At 42.9% G+C, this 18,702-nt stretch overlaps 1 protein-coding gene across 2 annotated transcripts; it reads right to left on the reverse strand.

Moving 5' to 3' along the window:
- Window positions 1–901: 901 nt before the first annotated feature.
- borcs6 (BLOC-1 related complex subunit 6) lies at window positions 902–8,557 on the reverse strand. Of its 2 annotated transcripts, none has more exons than XM_034209462.1 (7): window positions 8,507–8,557; window positions 6,722–7,323; window positions 6,238–6,424; window positions 5,919–6,080; window positions 3,665–3,828; window positions 3,481–3,564; window positions 902–3,172 (listed from the first exon to the last, which is right to left on the reverse strand). In XM_034209462.1, the coding sequence occupies exons 2-7, from the start codon at window positions 7,310–7,312 to the stop codon at window positions 3,047–3,049; spliced, it is 1,314 nt and encodes a 437-aa protein (XP_034065353.1). In that variant the 5' UTR covers window positions 7,313–7,323; window positions 8,507–8,557; the 3' UTR covers window positions 902–3,046. The 2 variants fall into 2 exon arrangements, with proteins under 2 accessions (XP_034065353.1, XP_034065352.1); XM_034209461.1 differs by having other exon boundaries at window positions 5,919–6,101.
- Window positions 8,558–18,702: the final 10,145 nt, after the last annotated feature.

An 18,702-nucleotide genomic window follows, 5' to 3' on the forward strand; every position in this document is an offset into this window, starting at 1 on the left:
TCACTTTTAGTTACAGAAAGAAATATGTACACAGGTGCATCTGATTGTACAACAGAACATTTGTGTATCATACATTTATGAGATATGAACAGTGGCGAGCCGTCAGGGCCCTCTAGGCCCGCCTAAGACATTCTACAAAATAATATTTAAAAACGTTAAAAAATATATTATTTTTATTAGTTATATTTTTCATTAGTTTTACCAAAATAACTTGATTTAAATTGTATTTCCAAAGAAATAAATCCTTCGAATCTACCAATTCAGTTTCTGTTTGAATGTGAAGGGTTAAATGAAAGAAGCTCCTGCGAGTTACTGTGAAGACGGGAGAGCTTGGTGGTCCTGCTGTAAATTATACAGCATATCTTCCCTCTAAATGGGTGGGTTTTATTATCGCGGACTTTATGACAAGTTCTGCCCACTGTGAAGCTTTTCTTGATTCCATAGCAACAACAACTTCCTGTCAACAGCGTAAACTCGCCTTCAAAATAAAAGCATGCCAAATTACACTTAAGACATACAACTGCAACGAAAGTAACAAACAATGCAATATCCTTTTCAATTTCAAAGAACACCAATTGGGTTATTTACAGGTGTTGTTTTGTGTGGTAGAGGGTCGCTTTCATTTTTGCACCCCGGGCCGTTGTTTTGATATTCCGCTGAAGTATACGCTGTTATACGTAATAACTCTTTTTTCGAGGGAAGGGGTGGGGGTCAGAGGGCTTAGGTATAAAAGTCACGGCTCGCCACTGGATATGAACAAGGACATTTCCTGCCAGAGCTCAAGGATCCTTTCTCACGTGGAAAATCAACCAAAGGTCCACTCTCTGGACATTTACCTTCATCTGCAAGAGAGCATTTACATTTTCACTACGTGGAGGAAATTACAGTTAAATCAAGGGAATCAGGATCAATATATTTTTTTATTGTAGGCTTTTAAGAGATGCTCATCTTCACTTTTAATAATATCCCCGACAATTTTCACAAACTTTTGCCAAAAAGGTCAACTGAAGTGACAAGCAGACAAAGAGCAGATTTCACACAGAATTTAATTTGTGAAGCCAATCACATTATCTTTCCCCACAGAGATGAAAACACATTAACAGGTACAGAGCCAAGGTTAAAAAGTGTAACTACTCTGCTTTGCAGTATTGCTCTGATAAATGTTTTGTAGATGTAAAATCCCCAAATCCATCAGTAATACGTACAACGCGTACAATTATCTACTACCAGTGCAATGACAGACGTACTGCAGTATTTTCATTAAATTAAGTATAATGCTCCAAATGGTTTTTGGTCGGTTAAGTAAATTAATAAATACTCACTTCATAGAACGTGATAAGAGTCCACGTTAGTTCCCATGCGGAGGCTCTGTCCCGACTCCAGCGCCGTTTCCCAGATCCTCTTTTGTTCAAACAATCTCCTCAGTGTTGAAGAAAACAAATGCTAGGACATGCTGCACAGACATGTAATGCTCGCTTCTTTGTGACTGTTCAGTACAGTCAGAAGCCTCACTGATTACATTTCATTTACAGGATTTTCCCCCCTAGGTTCGAACACAAACCTAGGGGATGAGATATAAATAAACAATGTTCCAAATGAAGGAATCCACCATTTAACAGAAGTACAGTTACAGCCACAACCTAAAACGGAATATTATTTGGTTGAATATTGGCCACATTTAATAGATTCAAAATGTGTTTGACACCGAGTTCTTCTAATACAAAATATCATTTCTTTCCATTGACTAATTGAAAGCTAAAACAACACAACCCAATTAATGACACTGAGCGGTTTGTTAGCTACCTCCATGTCTGGAAATTCAATTCGATTTTCAATGGTTTCAGTTGGCTGAATTTATCAGCATTGCACAAATAGTTGTTTTACTTTTGATGACATTTAAAAGTCAAATGAGTACCAAGAGCTTTTCAAACATTTAAAGCCACTGTTGTCGGCTACATGAGATATTTTTCCAGTTATGTGCTCGAAAACAGCTTGCATTGGCGCAGAGGAGGAAAGTTTCAAGGCCAAATGACACATGGCTGGTGATAGCTTTAAATTAGGAAGGCAGACATTTGAATTAAAGGTTACCGGTTTTTAATTGATAAATAATCTGAGAGAATTTAAGTAGAAAACACTTTCATGACCTTCGACTAGTAAATACCTTCAAGCAGCATTTGAGTTAGAACTCCAAATGCTACAGGTGGGCTGTTCAGTGGCAACCTGTGAACAAATCTGGCTGTACTGGTCTGTTCATAGTGACACAGAGTAGCAGTGTAGTTGAAAAAGCATGCACACTGAGAGAAGCGAATAAATAAACATTTAAAAAGACAGACAGACAGACATAATGCTTCCCTCCCCTCATTTAGCCCGCAGTGAAAGAATCTGATCTTTGTTGCATAAGATTAAAAAATAGACTTTCTGTTCCTGTGCAAAAGTCAAGTGTCTTCTGAGCAGTTCATACTGGCCTCTCCATATGAGAAGAGAGTGACAGAGAGAGAAACATCGCCCCCATGTGGGGAGGAACGACTAGTGCAATCTGAACGAAGCGGGCTGGACGGATAATGACACAAAATACTCCTCAGGCTGTAAAGTGGAGAAAGGCAGCACTCAGCCACACATACTCAACGTATCTGTTTGTATTTGTGTGTTTTCTCCACAGGTATGTGTTAAGGAACTTGACCAAGTGTCCCAAAAGCAAGTAAAATTGTCAGATTTAGTTTTGCGAAAACTTCATTAGGGGAAGTGTGGGTGCTCTTTAAAAAAAAGAAGAGGATTAAGCTCGGCCCGAGAATAAATCAAGCGCTATTTAGTCAATCTCACGAGACAAACAACTTCAAATTATGAACAAGCGGAGGGGCTATGATGGCCAATCATCCAGAATTCCTGGTGGCAATGGTTCCAAGAATCCAGAGGTGCACTTAATCCCGCTGCAGTGTGTGTGTGCTACCTGCAGGAAGGTGTGTTTACTTGCAGATGGCCTCGCTCAGGATGTGCTTGGCGTCAGATCTTTGCAGGTGGAGTGTGTATTCGTACCGGACGGGCGGGGTTACTTGCAGATCACCTCCAGGGCGTCCAGGGTGCGTTTGATGTCCCGGATCTGTGCAGCCAGGGTGTGTATGGGCTGCATGGAGCGGTCCAACTCCTCGCAGCGAGCCATCAGTGTGTACATGCCCTGTTGGAAGGAACACACAAAGCAAGCGATAAAAAAGATGATGCCTTATAGACAGCACCATATGAGGATATTATTCAATGAATGAAAATGTGATGAATAAGTGTGCTCAGTTCTGCCTTTCTTTTGCTTTGAGTATACGGCTAAAATGCAACACATTGCTTCTAGAATTAAAGTAAATTATTAACAACATTATTCTTATAAAGAAGTAAGATAATGTTTTAACCCCTTTTGTAGTGAAAGTGTATTATTTCGTTCTGTTAGAGCCTTTTTTGTCAATGGAGAAAACACACACATACACACAGTGTCACCTTTATGCTCATATCCACAGACTCCCCCAGGCTGTCCACTGAGTCCCTGTAGGTCTGGATGTAGCCCACACTCAGAGCCGTCATCTGGATGAACACACAGATGTACAGAGTTACATTTGTTACACAAATCCAATAGTGAGCGATGACAATGAAAAGAAGCCTAATGCATTTTATACCAACTCACATTCTGGATGGTGCCATTGAGGCTCCGCATCATCATCTCCACGCTGTGCGACACTTCCTGGGTGTGTCTCTCAAGATCCAATAAGACAGCAGGATCAATGGGGGGGATGTCTGCTGGTCTCCGTGACGACCCCCGGCTTCGGTAAATGGGACCGGAACAGTCCGCTGGTAAGAAGAAGTTACAAAATGAGGGGGCCTATTATGCTCAATTTAAGGTTTCATATTTTGATTTTGTGCCTCTACAGTGAATTACAAAGCCCAGTCTGCTCTGATTGGTTAGCTGGCTGGCTCTGTTGTGATCGGTCAACCACTAATAGATGTCCCGTCCCTTAGCCTATCACATACAATGTATTGGAGAACTAGCCAATAGAAATGTGAGGGCTTCATTGTGATGTCACTATGTCACGGAAGTTAACAAAGGACTACAATGGAAGCTATTCAGGAGTGGAGGGAGTTGTGGGTCTTTGCAGACCATTCACATGCACAAAAACCTTTATAACACACTACAGGAAAGAAAAACCCAAAAGAGCATGATAGGAACGCTTTAGAAATGACAAGAAAACTAGGAAAATAGATCAAATAAAAACACACACACAAAGTCAAAAGAATCTGATTAATTATTCCTATTTACTGAAACAGCTGCTCTGCCAAAACAGAATAAAACAAATCATGGCACTGAATTAAAAGAACAGATGTGCCTTGTTGCATTGTGGAATACACACAATAGAAGTGTCCCAAAGGAGGAAGACGCAGGTTTCAATCTCCATTATAAATGTCTCCAGTCCAAACACAGTCTGAGTCATGCCTCCTAATTGAATCAGCAGGTAGAGGGAATGAGCTGCCACAGAGGGCGTATTGACTGTGTCGCTCTGTTTAAATTGAGTGGCCAGTTCATCTGACCCTCCAATTTTTCCTCTGAGTGAAGGGCAGCGGTTCAGCATCTTTCTCCTGGAAAATGTGACAGGACAGATGGCTGATAATGGACCTGCTGGACTCACAGACAACCTGCTGATTTTATAGACGTGATTTAATCTCTGACGTTGCAGTGAATGTGTGACCTTTTCGAAAACCATCTCTGTTTCAGTTCCTCTGGGCCTCTGCTGCTCGTTAAAAAACAGACTTGAGGCTAATTTAATCCACCAGGAACAAGTGGGAAGAAGGAGAGAGCAAGGGCAAACAGAGTTCATCACAATTTAATTATTCAACTAAAAATGTCACAGAGAGAGGACTCTAAGAAATGATAACACTCATTTCATTCAATAACCTGAGATTTCCTTGTTCAAGCAAAGGTTTCTCCTTAAAAAAAAATCCCTTTTTATGTCCTTCAAATTGTATGACACTAGAGGTCAAAGAGCCACTTTAAAATAATATAATGATGTAGTCTACTTAAACAGTGTCTCTCAACCCAGCCTTTGCTGAATGGGTCGCGAAACTAAAACCTGTAGAACAAAAGAGAGACACTAAGACTTTTTCAGTATAAATATGGCACCAGATAATCTATCCGATTGAACAAGTCGCAAACATTTTGATGCTTTTTTTGCAACTTCCATTCAATTGTGTTTGCACTGTTACCACAAAACCAAATGTCATGTAATCATTCAAGGTTACGGTCCAACCAACAAGCTTTTGACTGTTATAAAGTTTCTGCACTGATCTTCAAACAAAGCTATGGTGAGTTCACAGTGGACTTCTTCATGGACTCCATATATCTCAGTCATACATCAGTATCACACTTGCCTCCTTAAAGTCATTCAGATGATGAATGTCAGCATCGCTTCGACAGACACAGCGATTCATTCGGTAAGATAGCGCATTGATTCTCCGTTACTGGTTTTGGGTAAGACATGACCAAAGTTATAAATAAATGATGAAGAGTGGCTGACTCAGCGTGTAATCCTCTGCAGGGAAAAAGTGTCTGTGTATCTGACTGCTGTTTCAGCCCCACTGCCTCTCCAAATGCTATTAACCTGTGAAAAACATTTCTGAAACCTCAATTTGAACAGTTCATCTGTTAGACCCTCCTGAAAAACACAGTAATGAAAGCAACGTACAAAGAGGCAACACGCATATCATCTATGTCAATCAGTACATATACAGCACGAACACGCGTTCTTAGCACAAATGTACATGTAAACAGTACATGAAATACACTCACATTATTACACTTCTCTTCACACTTACAGGAGTTCTAAATCCTTTCCATATAAGGATTATTATAATTCACGTTTAAGGTTCTGCCTCAGCTTCATACTCACAGTCGCTGCAGTCCAGACTGGGCTTGGAGCTCATCTTGATTTTCTGCTCCAGGTTCTTGCAGATGAAGTGAGTCAGATCCCCCTCCTGGTGGACCGTCCCCTCTAGCTCCAGAGCCGAGGAGATGGTGGCCCGTCGGCCCTCTGACTGGCCCCCTCTGCCCCCTCCCCGGGCCCCCAAACCACCTGAGGAGAAAACGCAAACAACGGATGGATACAATTGTAAAAATGTTCCAGAAATGACTGATTTCCAAATGTTTATGTTCACTTACATACACTAACGGGATGAGCCACACTGCAACACACACAACATCAAATCTACCTCCACACGATTGGCTGATTTCATCCAGGCTCTTGCTATCCTGCATCCCCCGGACATTGCGTACCCAGACCTGGGCCATGACGTGGGGGGGGCAGGGGAGTTCGTCTGAGGGAAGAAGAGGAGGCGGGGTGGAGGAAGAGGACGAGGTGCTGGGACCAGGGGCGGAGGAGGAGTAGTGTCGTGAAGACTGAAAAGCAGGAGAGGAAGTAAAGAGGAACGGTTACATTTCTGCTTATTCAATGATGCTGACAGATCACTATGAAACCAGCTTTAAAGCTTCACATCTCTTCTCTATCATCCTCAAGCGTTAGAGTTATGATCCACTCTTCTTTAAAGCCAACAGTTCATTCCTAAAGGCTCTAAAGCATTTACTTACATTGACCTTTGTTCAGGATGAGTTCATTACATCTCATGACCGGTATTATCTCTTAAATCCATCTGCTCCTGCTGGTACATGTAATCTGCTAAAGGACAATATAATCACCTCGACCCTTGTTCTCCCTCCTGCTCGCTGATGAATCCACTTTTTTTCATTCTTCTCATCTTCCTCTTCATCCTGTTTCTCCTTCTCTCCATCTTCCTCTTCGTCTCGGCTGTCGGTGTCCGTCTCCCTCGGCTGTCTGTCCGACTTGGCAGGGCCTTTTCTGGGAGGTAACTCTTTGAAGTGTGCTCGCTGTGCAGGGTCCCACAGCAGAGCTGCACCAGGAGGCCCTACAGTGTTAGAGGCCTCATGAATATCTGTGTCTTTGGAGCCAGATTCTGAGTCCTCTGAGTCTCCTGTGCACGTGGCAGCAGGGAGGGAGGCGTCCGGCTCGTCAGAAGAGCGTAACGATAAACTAGATGTTCTACCATTATTCAATGTCTCTGAGTCCAAGCAGCCTTCGCCATCGTAAACTTTGTTCTCCATTTCTACGTGGTTGTCAGTGTCCTCTGATCCCTCTCCAAGACAGGGCACTCTGCTGCCCCCGCATTTCACTGAGGTCGGATCGTGAGGGCCGTTTTCTGAAGAGATGGGGGCCACATCCCCATTAGCTGTTTCTGGCACGTCTGTGCCAATCACAGGGGAGAGACTCATCCCTCCGCCTGCTGGGGGAGGGATAGAGACTGTTAGACATTATTACATCTATATTGAATCCATTATCCAATTAGGGTGGAGTTACCATACTTCTATGAACCACTGCTTAATAGGGCCGCTGGGTATTATGTTATAAAGGACCACTGCTAATGTGGTCTCTGAGATGTAATACTCACTCATTTTTAACCCTTTCTCTGTTACTGGATCAGGGATAGAATAAAGGAAACATTATAGTCTGCTGCAAGAGAAGTTTATTAACACAACTTTTATATTCTTAAAAAGGAAGTGTTGAGAAACGGATGTAACCATAACCTAACAATGCTGCGGTTCATGAATTGGCATGCCTCTGGTTTATCATTAAGAAAATACATGAAATCAAATTGGTTTTTTTTGGACTATACTCCATTTTAGAGCAGAGATAAAATGTGACCCTTGCACAATGTAATTGCTCCTGAATTTCCCTCTGACACCGTTTTAGAAAGCTGAACCTGTTTTGAATATTTACTGGACATTGTGGTACTCATTGCTGGGGTGTGGCAGTTGTTTGTATTGTTTATGTTTATTGTTCCATCAGTGTTTATGATGCCCTGTTGGCTAGGTTACATTTGAAAAAGAGATGCTACTTTTATTTAGCTAAAGTAACGGATATATCTGCATACACCTTATCATTGTGTTCCATTGTATCCTATTAATGTCATTGTGGTATACACTATTGAACCACAACAGTAGCTGTTGTATGGACAGGTTTATTGATTACAGTTACTTTCGGTTAGGTCTGAAATGACGTAATAAGGTTGCTTAGCTTAGCATTAGCTTGGACTCAAACTTACTTGTTGTTTACAGTAGCTTGCATTGCATTTTCAAGCCTTTAGTAAACAACGCCCCTGGAGGTTGAGCAAAGGCAAGTGGGTCAAGACTACAGTGCGAAACAAACAAACAGGAACAAAGAAGAGAAGAAGACATAAAGGGCTGCCTGCCAGCGTTGAGGAAGTTGATGTGCTGCTGTCATTAGCCGCCTAGCACGGCTAACGTTAGCTGTCCAGGCCTTTAAACCACAATGCTTTGACAGCACATCTTCTATTTTCGCACACTCTTACACGACAACACGAACCTTTTTGTAAACAACGCTACGTATCTATTAATAAGGTTATACAGTAGTTGCAGAGAACATCATTTAATAAAGAAAACACTCACCAGTGTAGTTCCTGTTCCGAAAAATGTAAGCAACAACCGAGTCCGACCAGCAAATCCCTCCCCACGAATCTGAAGGGAACAGTTCCGCCTTGCAAAAATAAAAGCGTTTGATGCAAAAATAATAGCAATCTTCTTATTTGCACGTTCATTTATATTGACATAGCAGTATGTAAATCAGAACTAACTTTTTCAAGTGCAGGTCTGGTTTGTGCTAAGCAACACTAACTCTCTCTTGCTTTGGCTATGTGAGTTTATCTCTATCCACACCATGAAGGTTCATCCTGCATGTAACTCTGTTCTCCCACAGATGGAGACAAACACCACTGTACCTCAGAAAACATCCTTCCAAAGGATATAAGTTGAATTTTGGTTATTTCATATAATAAATGTAAAGACGCAGTTTCTGCTAATGGTCTGACTCTGACCACTTGGTGAGGGCAGTAAGAAGGAAAACAATTGTTTTTTGAAGATACTTATTGGATATATCAAACTTTTTTAATTAGTTTGAGTGAAAGCTGTATCTCTTGTTATACCTTTTACAGATCCTGTTTTGATTGTGTCTCAATGTAATTTTAAGTTGCTCGAACAGCCACTTTGCAATTAAATATTTGATCCTCTCTTCAAAAAAAGCTGGAGGGCAAAGTGTTGATTGCATGCTGTAGTAACCGTCTTTCAGACAAACTCTGCTCAATTTGTAAGCTCTAATAAGGTATGATGACCATTCAAGACTTACATTCTACAATGACAACATTTCAATGTAAAGAAAAGCTGGGAATTAATAGAATCCCGAATAGACTTAAATATATAAATATAAATTAATAGAGTTAACAACATGATACTTCTTTGAAGATTTTCCCAGAATTTACCATTTTGGAATTGTTATGTATTTAAACATAAAATCACTTGTTGCGACATTATGCTCAAAGTATGGTCTTACAAATAGTCTTCCTATCAATACCAGTCCTTATTAAAGTCAGTTTCCTGTCTACAAAAGACAATCAGGATAAATGTGTGTGGTTGAATCAGAGGCAAAACTGCTGTTCTTCCTATGTCTCATAAACCATTGATGAATTATAGAAACGTGCTTGAAATTATTTGAATTTATGGGTCACAGACTGGATAGGGGGTTTAAATAATGAGAAGGTCCTGGCTCTGCTTGGCTTTTCCTCCAAACTGGAATCTGGGCAGCCTCTATGGTTTTCAAACCTTTAAATTGGACAGAAAGGACAAACACTGCTGCTGCAGAGGAGAGAGGATTCAAAAACCACACTGTTACCACATCTAAAGATCTCGTAACATTTCTAATCTAGCCCATCCATGCAGGCCAGCTGCTCCCTCTCTCTGTGGTGATTTGGCTTTTTTATCTCATTTGTTCCTTCTGCTTTTGTGCCAGACATCAAAGTGAGAGATATTTACCTAAAGGCAATTAGACCTTTGAAATAAGCCAATGATTTCCAGAGAATAGCACATTTAAAAATCACTACGACCTTCACCACATTTGAGTTTTCATTGTGATGAGAATACTGGCAGAGGGAAGCTTTTAAAGTAACCGCCACCAGAAAGGCACCATTTAGGAAAATGAGGCTTGCAAAGCAAAGTGAAAGCATGTGCCTTCAAACAGATGCGGGGTTTCCATAATAAAAGCTGTAGACTGCATGCTGCACTTTATTAACCGAAATAACAGTGACGGTCCATAAATCATATTCCTATTAATCACAAATATGAATTGCATACCCGTTCAGGAGCAGTTCGGAGACAGTTTATCCTTCCAGCCACAAACACGGCTTTCTTGTGCTATACTCATCAGCTCACAAAACCAGGAAGTATTCATGTTATATTAGCCAAACTTTAAACATAATTATTTTTGTTTAAATACCATAGATCAGTTTGACCTAAAGTGGCGTGTATCCGTGGTAAACACATTTTACTTTTAATGGAACACAGACATGAAAATGTTCTTTGTGTAAGCAACAGAAGGTTTCCACAGGTATTTCCAAATTCAAGACCATCTTCAGTATTTTTTTTTTGGGTATTGATGTCCAGTAAGGCTTGTGGTAGGAAAAAAAGGTTTAGCTTTGAATTGGAACTTCAAGGACATTTAGAAAGGTTGTCTTTGCTATTGTATAAGAAAATGCAATCATCTAGAATGCTCAACCGGAAGATCCAGTGGTTACAAGTCAGGGGGAAGGACATCATCAAATACAGAAGTCTGTGGAAGTGTGTGCATACTCAGAAACCGTGAAGTCCTTAAAAAACGTTGAGGCATTTGGCTGTAAAATTAAATCTCAAGCTTGAGCAGACAGTTTTATCCAGCGTGAGAGCATCACTGAAAGGGATACGGTGGTGAAGTGCACGAACCCCATCAAATGAGTCACTTTGTGGCAAACTCCAAAAGCAGCTCTTCCTGACTGATTGTTTCCTATACGCCGATTGTGACGAAGATGGCTTCGTCACTGTGGACTGACGGCTTCGGGCTTTGTATATTGTACATGTCTTTTATTTTGAAAAGTGTTCCCCCTCCCGTTCTTTCTGTTACTCCTGATTATGTTCACCTGGTGCCCTGTGTTGTCTCCTCCCCCCTCACCTGTGTCTAATTGCTGATTAGTGGGTGTGTATTTAGGCTCTGTGTTTCCTGTTTGGTGGAGGCTGGTAGTGTGCGAGATCCTTGTGGCTGGTGACTGTGTTCACCTGGGCAGCAATATTGAGGCTGTGTATCCTGTACCACAGCGATGAATAAATGCCCACACCGGGTTATATTTGAATTCTCTGCCTCCTTGCTTGGTCGGGCCGCTCAACGGTCAGCTTCACATTTGGTGTCAGAAGTGGGATTGACCAAGTGAGGAGGTGAAAACGATGGAGGAACTGAGGGAGATGATGTCATTCCTGCAGTATGAGACAGCCAGATTCAAGCGGGAGGAGTGTCGTTTGAGGAACATGGAGCAGCCGATACAGGAACATGTTTCCCTGATAGAAGAGAAAGAGGAGCAGCTCAGGTTGCAGAGGCAGGAAGAGGAGATGCTGAGAAAGGAAGAGGAGATGCGCTTAGTGGAGGAGGCTCGTCTGATACACCTGCAGGAGAAGAAACTTGCAGAGGAGAAGAAAATTAAAGACGAGGAAGATGCTTTTCTAGCGTAGGAGGAGCGGGTGAAAATGGCTGAGGGGATCCGTTGAGAGAGAGAGAGCGCGTCATGCAGCAACAGCTGGAGGAGATAAGGGCTCAGGCTTATGCAGAGGCCCTGTCAGCCGCTCAGACTCAGGGGGAGAAGCAGGTGATGAAGACGCTGCAGGCGGAGAAGGCGGCGTACGTGGAGAACCTGACGGAGGCCATCGCGAAGGAGCGGGAGAAAGAGTTGAGGAAGAAAGGGAAGCTTCCTTCCGACTTCACGCCCTCCTCTGAGGAAACCATGCGGCACAAGGGGAAGCAGAAACACCGGGCGGAGTGGAGACACATGGAGGAGAGCAAAATGGCCAAGATCAATAAGTGTCGCAGGAATAAGGTACTGTACTCTTTCGGGAGAGGAAGGAGGAAATGTGACGAAGATGGCTTCGTCACTGTGGACTGACGGCTTTGTATATTGCACATGTCTTTTATTTTGAAAAGTGTTCCCCCTCCCGTTCTTTCTATTACTCCTGATTATGTTCACCTGGTGCCCTGTGTTGTCTCCTCCCCCCTCACCTGTGTCTAATTGCTGATTAGTGGGTGTGTATTTAGGCTCTGTGTTTCCTGTTTGGTGGAGGCTGGTAGTGTGGGTGAGATCCTTGTGGCTGGTGACTGTGTTCACCTGGGCAGCAATATTGAGGCTGTGTATCCTGTACCACAGCGATGAATAAATGCCCACACCGGGTTATATTTGAATTCTCTGCCTCCTTGCTTGGTCGGGCCGCTCAACGGTCAGCTTCACACCGATTGTATTTGATTGTATGTTTGTTATTGAATCATTTGGAGAGAACAGAACATTCCAATAAATATGAATCCATTCTGAGTCACCACTTCAGTACATTACATCACACTTCATCTAACACATTTTATACAAAGTAACTTGCAATCAAGTGCAATCAACTTTAATGATACAAACTCAGCAAGAAACAGCTAGTAACCTGAATGCTCATTTACTTCAAATAAGCCAAATAATTGTACAGTAAGTGCTGGTGCATTACTTTAAATGAGCTGAACCTTTTTGGTAATCATGTGTGGAGAAGATGGTGATACGTTTTTGGAGGTTGGGAAAGGAATATTGGATTTTCAGATTGAAAGAAAGTGCTTTAAGCTGCAAGAAGAGAAAGAGCAGAAAACAGATCAATAGGTGAGAAGGTCATCAGGGTATTTTGATTACTGCCATTTCCTTTCAGCTGCCGGTTGGGTCTGGCAAAAAGAGTCCAAAGAGTGTCTCAAAATCAGTAACAAGCTGTCTTTAGGTCAACTCATTGAGTGCACTGGGACCTTTCTTACCTGCTTTACACCACTGCTGGTTCTCCATGATAACTGAGCTTGTGTCAGGTGTTACAGCCATGCTAGCAACTTTGTGAGACTGCGCTATGCAAAGAAGTGCTTTCATCTAAATGCTAATGCTAACACTGACAATGCAACAATTCTGTTGAGAAGTGACGTTTGCCATTTCAGTTTGATGTGTTGGCATGCTAACGTGTTAACTAGCGCTTAACACAAACAAAGTAGAGACAAAGTACAGATGATAATGATAGGTCAGAGGCCTGAATAAAAAGTCAGATGATCACCAATGTCATCAGAATTTATCCTCTGGTGACCTTACATATCTGTACCAAATGTTATGGAAATTCCATCCAGTATGTGTTCAAATATTTTGATCTAAACCAAAGTGGTCGACCGACCGACCAATTCCGCCATTCCTCGAGTCAAGAAACATGTAGGCTCTTAAGGCAACCATTACAGTGCTGATACTGTGGTCAGGTTGGTAAAGAGAAACCAAAATGACCTCTCAGTAGTCAGTACACATAAAAGCTTGAAATTGTTTCCGTCTGAATGTAAACGTGAAAAGATTAACTGGGATTGGGCAGTGATTAGAACAAGTTTCCACTGCTCACATGCCAAAACAAAAATAGAATTTTCAAAAAGTACAGTTATGAGTGTTCTTCATGGTCTCAAAGGGTAAATTGATACAAATTAGTTAAAAAGTCAATGTATTTATTGAAATGGTGTCTAGTTTGCAAGGCTAAGGGTATTATTTTTGCTACAGCACAGTTATTAAGGTATCCTTCCTCTTTATCATACTTGTAGGATGCAGTAGAGAACAAATGTGTCATTCCAAACAAAATACCACAGTGCAATACATTCATATGTACATCTGTGATATCCTGTTTCTCAGACTTAAACACTATCATACCAATAGTTTCCTTCCTCGCAAGGTTTTACTCAGAAAGTGAAGCTCAACAGTAAAATAAATGTAAAGCCACAGTCACACATAGTTGAGCCTGTCAAGTAAGAAAGTATAATTGACGAAATTTTAAACAACCAGCAGCAAACAATGGAGTATACTGCGGCTGACCCACAAGGGTTAGGAAACAGAGCAACTAAAGTGAAGGTTTGCTGAGGATCCGGCTTGATTGGAACGCATCTTTTACGCAGAAGATTACTCAACATGTTACATGAGCATTAAATATTGTATGTGGTCACTTTGGCAGGGTTGGACGGTGGTTTGCTGTATGGTATGTTACTGTTTTGGAGTGAAGGTCAGCATGCCTTAGAAATAACATAGCTGGAATTAAATTAAACAGTGAGTACGATGAAGATCGTACTCACTGTAAATTCCAGACAGAGGGTCCCAAACGAGACAAAACTGTGTTTTTGTTTCTCTTCAAAAACCACTACTATGGGATTAAAAACTTGAAGGGGTTTTTAGGCTCTGCATTTGTCTGCGAACATTGTTACACAGGTTACAGCTCTCAATGGAGTCATTCCTGTACTGGTCATTGTTATGTCTGTCTTGACCCCTCATGTACTCTGGACGAGTTTAAACCCATCTTTTGTAAAGACTGTAACAAAACGTGTCGTACGGCTGGCTGTCACTCTCGACATAAAAAACAGACACAAAGATCATCAGACATTGCCAGTAAATGCGATTTACACAAAAAGTGTGTAGATTGTCAACTTTCCTACTACACTCCCAAGAGTAGTGCAGATAAAACACACAAGTGTGCGGTGAAAAAATGTAAGACATGAAAGGAAAAATTACCCTCTGCTTCTACAGCCGATGGTGAAAAACATCTGTGTTACATCAGAGTGTTGCCCAAAGAGACAGAACACAATGACAACATTGTGTTTTATGATTTTGAAACCATGGCTGGGGCAGATGGTGTACATGCCCCCTTCCTGGTGTGCACAAAAACCCTGGCGGGTGAAATTTGGGTCTCGGAGGGCACCGACTGTGCACTGCAGTTTCTGACACACTTTAGGCGTCCAAAGTTCAAAAATGCAACCTTCATCGCGCACAATGCTAAGGGTTTTGACAGCTATCTAATTATCAATGCAATGTTAGAACAAGGATTAAAACCCTCTTTGATAATGCAGGGAAGTAAAGTGATTTATTTTACTGACCAGGATTTCGGGCAAAAGTACATAGACTCACTGTCTTATCTCTCTATGCGTTTAGCAGCAATGCCAAAAGCTTTGGGATTTGAAGATAAAATCAAGGGATACTTCCCACACAGTTTCAACTCTAAGGCTAATCTGAGTTATATCGGACCTTACCCCCCAGCACACTGTTATGGGATTGAATGCATGACCACTGATGAAAAAAGTGACTTTTTCACCTGGTATGAGACGGTACGCACAGGTACTTTTGATTTTCAAAAGCAGGCACGGCTTTACTGTAAAAACGATGTGGACATTCTTGCCCAGGGAGCCACTTTATTTCGGAAAGGGTTTCTCGCAGAGACAGGAGTTGATCCTTTTAGTCGTGCGACCATAGCTTCTGCGTGTATGAAAGTTTTTACCACCAACTTTCTATCACCCAAAACCTTGGCAATTCCACCACCCGATGACTACCGCTATGAAAACAAGACGTACTCTGACGCAGGTGTTCAGTGGCTATAGTGGATAGCCCAAACAGAAGGTGTATTTATTCAACATGCGTTGAACGAAGGAGAAAAACGAGTGGGACGTTTTGTCGTGGATGGTTTTGCCGAAGTAGCCGGGGGCAAGATTGTCTGGGAATTTCTCGGTTGCTTCTATCACGGGTGTTCATCTTGCTACAAGGGCCATGAGAAAAACCCATTGACAGGTGGCACATTTGAGCAGCTCCATGCTGCTAGTGAGGAAAAGCTGCATGAGCTACAGTCTGTTCACGGGGCCAAAGTGATCGTTATGCGTGAGCATACGGGTTGAGATGAAAAAATCCAACCAAGATTTACAGGCTTTCCTCAGGGAATACAAAGCGCCAGAGCCATTGACCCCCCGCGATGCTCTATACGGAGGGAGGACATGTGCTGTAAAGCTGAGGCACACGACAGTGGCAGATGAATTGGTTCATTATTGTGATTTCACTTCACTCTACCCTTTTGTAAACTGTACAGGCCTATATCCCCTTGGACACCCCCAGCTCATATTCCGAGATTTCAAAGACCCTCGCAGTTATTTTGGGTTAATCAGAGCCACAGTAGACCCCCCCAGGGGTCTTTACTTTCCTGTGTGTTCACCCTATGCCGTACATGCGCTGAGCTTAACAATCAACAGGGGCCCTGCATGCACAGCAAAGAGGAAAGAGCATTAACAGGAGTTTGGGTGACCACAGAATTCACCAAAGCCCTGGACATGGGATACAAGATGACTCAGATCACAGAGGTGTGGCATTTTGAGAAGAAAAGTGACAGCATTTTTGTAGACTATATACACACATTTTTGAAGGGCAAACAAGAAGCATCAGGTTACCCTTCAGAGGCCACAGATGATGAGAGCAGACAAAAGTATGTGGCAGACTATCATGCTAAGCAAGGTATCTTGCTGGATGCAGATAAAATCAAATCAAATCCAGCCAAAAGACAATTGGCAAAACTATGTCTCAACAGTTTCTGGGGTAAATTTGCCCAGAGAAGCAACCTGACTCAGACTAAGATTGTGACCAAAACAGAAGAATTTCTTAACCTCTTGTTTTCAGCTAAACATAAGGTTAAGTGTTTCTCATTCCTCAACGACAGAACGGCTCTTGTTCAGTGGTGCTACGGTGAAAAATGCTACTCTCCTCCCAACAAGGTAGATAACATATTCATTGCAGCATTTACCACTGTGTATGCCAGGCTGAAACTGTACAGTGAATTGGAGAAATTACAGCACAGAGTCTTCGACTACGACACAGACAGTATCATATATGTGACGAGACCGGGTGAGACTCCACTGCCCATGGGGGTTTATCTGGGGGATCTGACAGACGAACTGAGGGGCGACACGATTGCAGAGTTTGTTTCAGCAGGCCCTAAAAGTTATGCCTATCAGACCAAAAATCAAAAAAAGGTGGTGATGCGTGTGAAAGGCATTACACAAACGCATGAATGTTGTGAACGAGTGAACTTTGACAGTCTGACAGATCTGGTGGAAGGCTACGTTCAAAACTCTGAGAGGGGGAGGTGTCTTCAGGCCCATCAACACAACATTGTACGGAATAAAAAGGGTTTCGTTTTGAGAAATGTGTCATTCACCAAAAAGTTCCGAGTTGTGTTTGATAAGAGACGTCTGCTAGACGGAAGAAATACTTTGCCTTTTGGGTATTGAGACAACATGTTTTTGTCATGTCTAGGAAACTAATAGTGAAAGTGTATTCTTTATGTTAGTTTTGTCATGTCCCTTTGCCCTGTGCTTTATGTTTATTCCCTTAATTAATCATCCCTCTCATTTCAGGCCTCCACGCTCCCCGCCCCCTTCTGTCTCCTGCGTCCTTGATTGTTTTCCCCGCCCTGATTGTTTCCACCTGTGTCCCCTTTACCTGTGTATATATTGTGGTAGCTTCCTCCTGTTCATTGTCAGTTCGTTGTCTTACTATGACCCACGTTCCTGATTACCTCACGGACTTCCCACGGATCTACCTCATTGATCACTTGCTAGTTTTCCTCGAAAGAGTATATTTGTTTTCCTTGTTTTGATTACTGTGCAAAATTCCAGTAAAGTCTTTATTTTTTGAGAACACTATCTGTGTCGTGCAATTGAGTTCATGCCTCAGAGTCTCTCCTTGACAGTACGAACTGACCATTAAAATGAACTCAGCCGACTCAGACCAGCTAAAGAACGCCATCCGCTCTCAGGGCCAACGTCTTGGGCAACAAGAAGAGCAGATGGCCGCCATACAGCACGGAGTGCAGCACCTATCCAACAGCCACGGGGAACTACAATCATCGGTGACAACCCAGGTGAATCTGCTGGCAGCTGAGATCTAGCGTGTGCTCACTCACCTGAAGGCTGCTTCTCCTCCCACGACTCCCCCGGTTCCGGCGGCGACCGGTTCTGATCCCAACCGGTCTACTGAGCCGCACAGTACTTCCATGCGTCTGGCTCCACCCGAAAAATACTCCGGAGACTCGGAGGGCTGCCGGACGTTCATTGTGCAGTGTGAGTTACACTATCACCACCAACCGGCTGCTTTTCCCACGGACAATTCCAAAGTGGCTTTCATGATCTCCCATCTCTCCGGCCGAGCAGCAGCGTGGGCTACGGCAGAGTGGTCCCGAGGCTCCCCCATCTGCGGGTCTCTGGAAAACTTCATAGACACTATGAGAAAGATCTTCAATCAAACCACGCCGGGCAGGGAAGCAGCTCGGGCTCTGATTAAGCTGAAACAACATCAGCGGAGTGTGGCTGACTACGCCATCGAGTTCCGGACTATGGCAGCCGATAGCGGCTGGAACTCCGCTGCATTGTTTGACGCTTTCGTCAGCGGTCTCTCGGATTCCCTACAAGACCAGCTGGCACCTCTCGATCTGCCCGCTGACTTGGACTCTGTCATATCCATGGCAATACGGATAGACAATCGTTTGACGGAGAGGAGAAGGAATAAATCCAAGGATGCGGTTGATCCGCCTCCCCAGAGGAGACGCTCGCCGCTGGATACTACTTCTTCTTGGAGGCCCCGTCACCCCTCACCGGCGTTCCGGACAACAGCGCCCCCTGGCTCCGTGGAGGAGCCAATGCAGTTGGGCCGCGCCAAGCTTTCGATGGCAGAACGTCAGCGTCGATT

This window comes from Gymnodraco acuticeps, unplaced genomic scaffold (genome assembly GCF_902827175.1).
Source record: "Gymnodraco acuticeps unplaced genomic scaffold, fGymAcu1.1, whole genome shotgun sequence".
NCBI classification, from domain to species: domain Eukaryota; kingdom Metazoa; phylum Chordata; class Actinopteri; order Perciformes; family Bathydraconidae; genus Gymnodraco; species Gymnodraco acuticeps.

What these genes read in the sequence shown, in the direction of transcription:
- borcs6 (XM_034209461.1), bottom strand. Translation starts at nt 7,312, where the DNA reads ATGAGTCTCTCCCCTGTGATTGGCACAGACGTGCCAGAAACAGCTAAT. An exon ending in CAGTCTGGACTGCAGCGACT is followed by an intron (nt 3,829 to 5,918) that starts GTGAGTATGAAG and finishes TCTTCTTACCAG; the next exon opens with CGGACTGTTCCGGTCCCATT. An exon ending in CTGTGGATATGAGCATAAAG is followed by an intron (nt 3,173 to 3,480) that starts GTGACACTGTGT and finishes TCCTTCCAACAG; the next exon opens with GGCATGTACACACTGATGGC.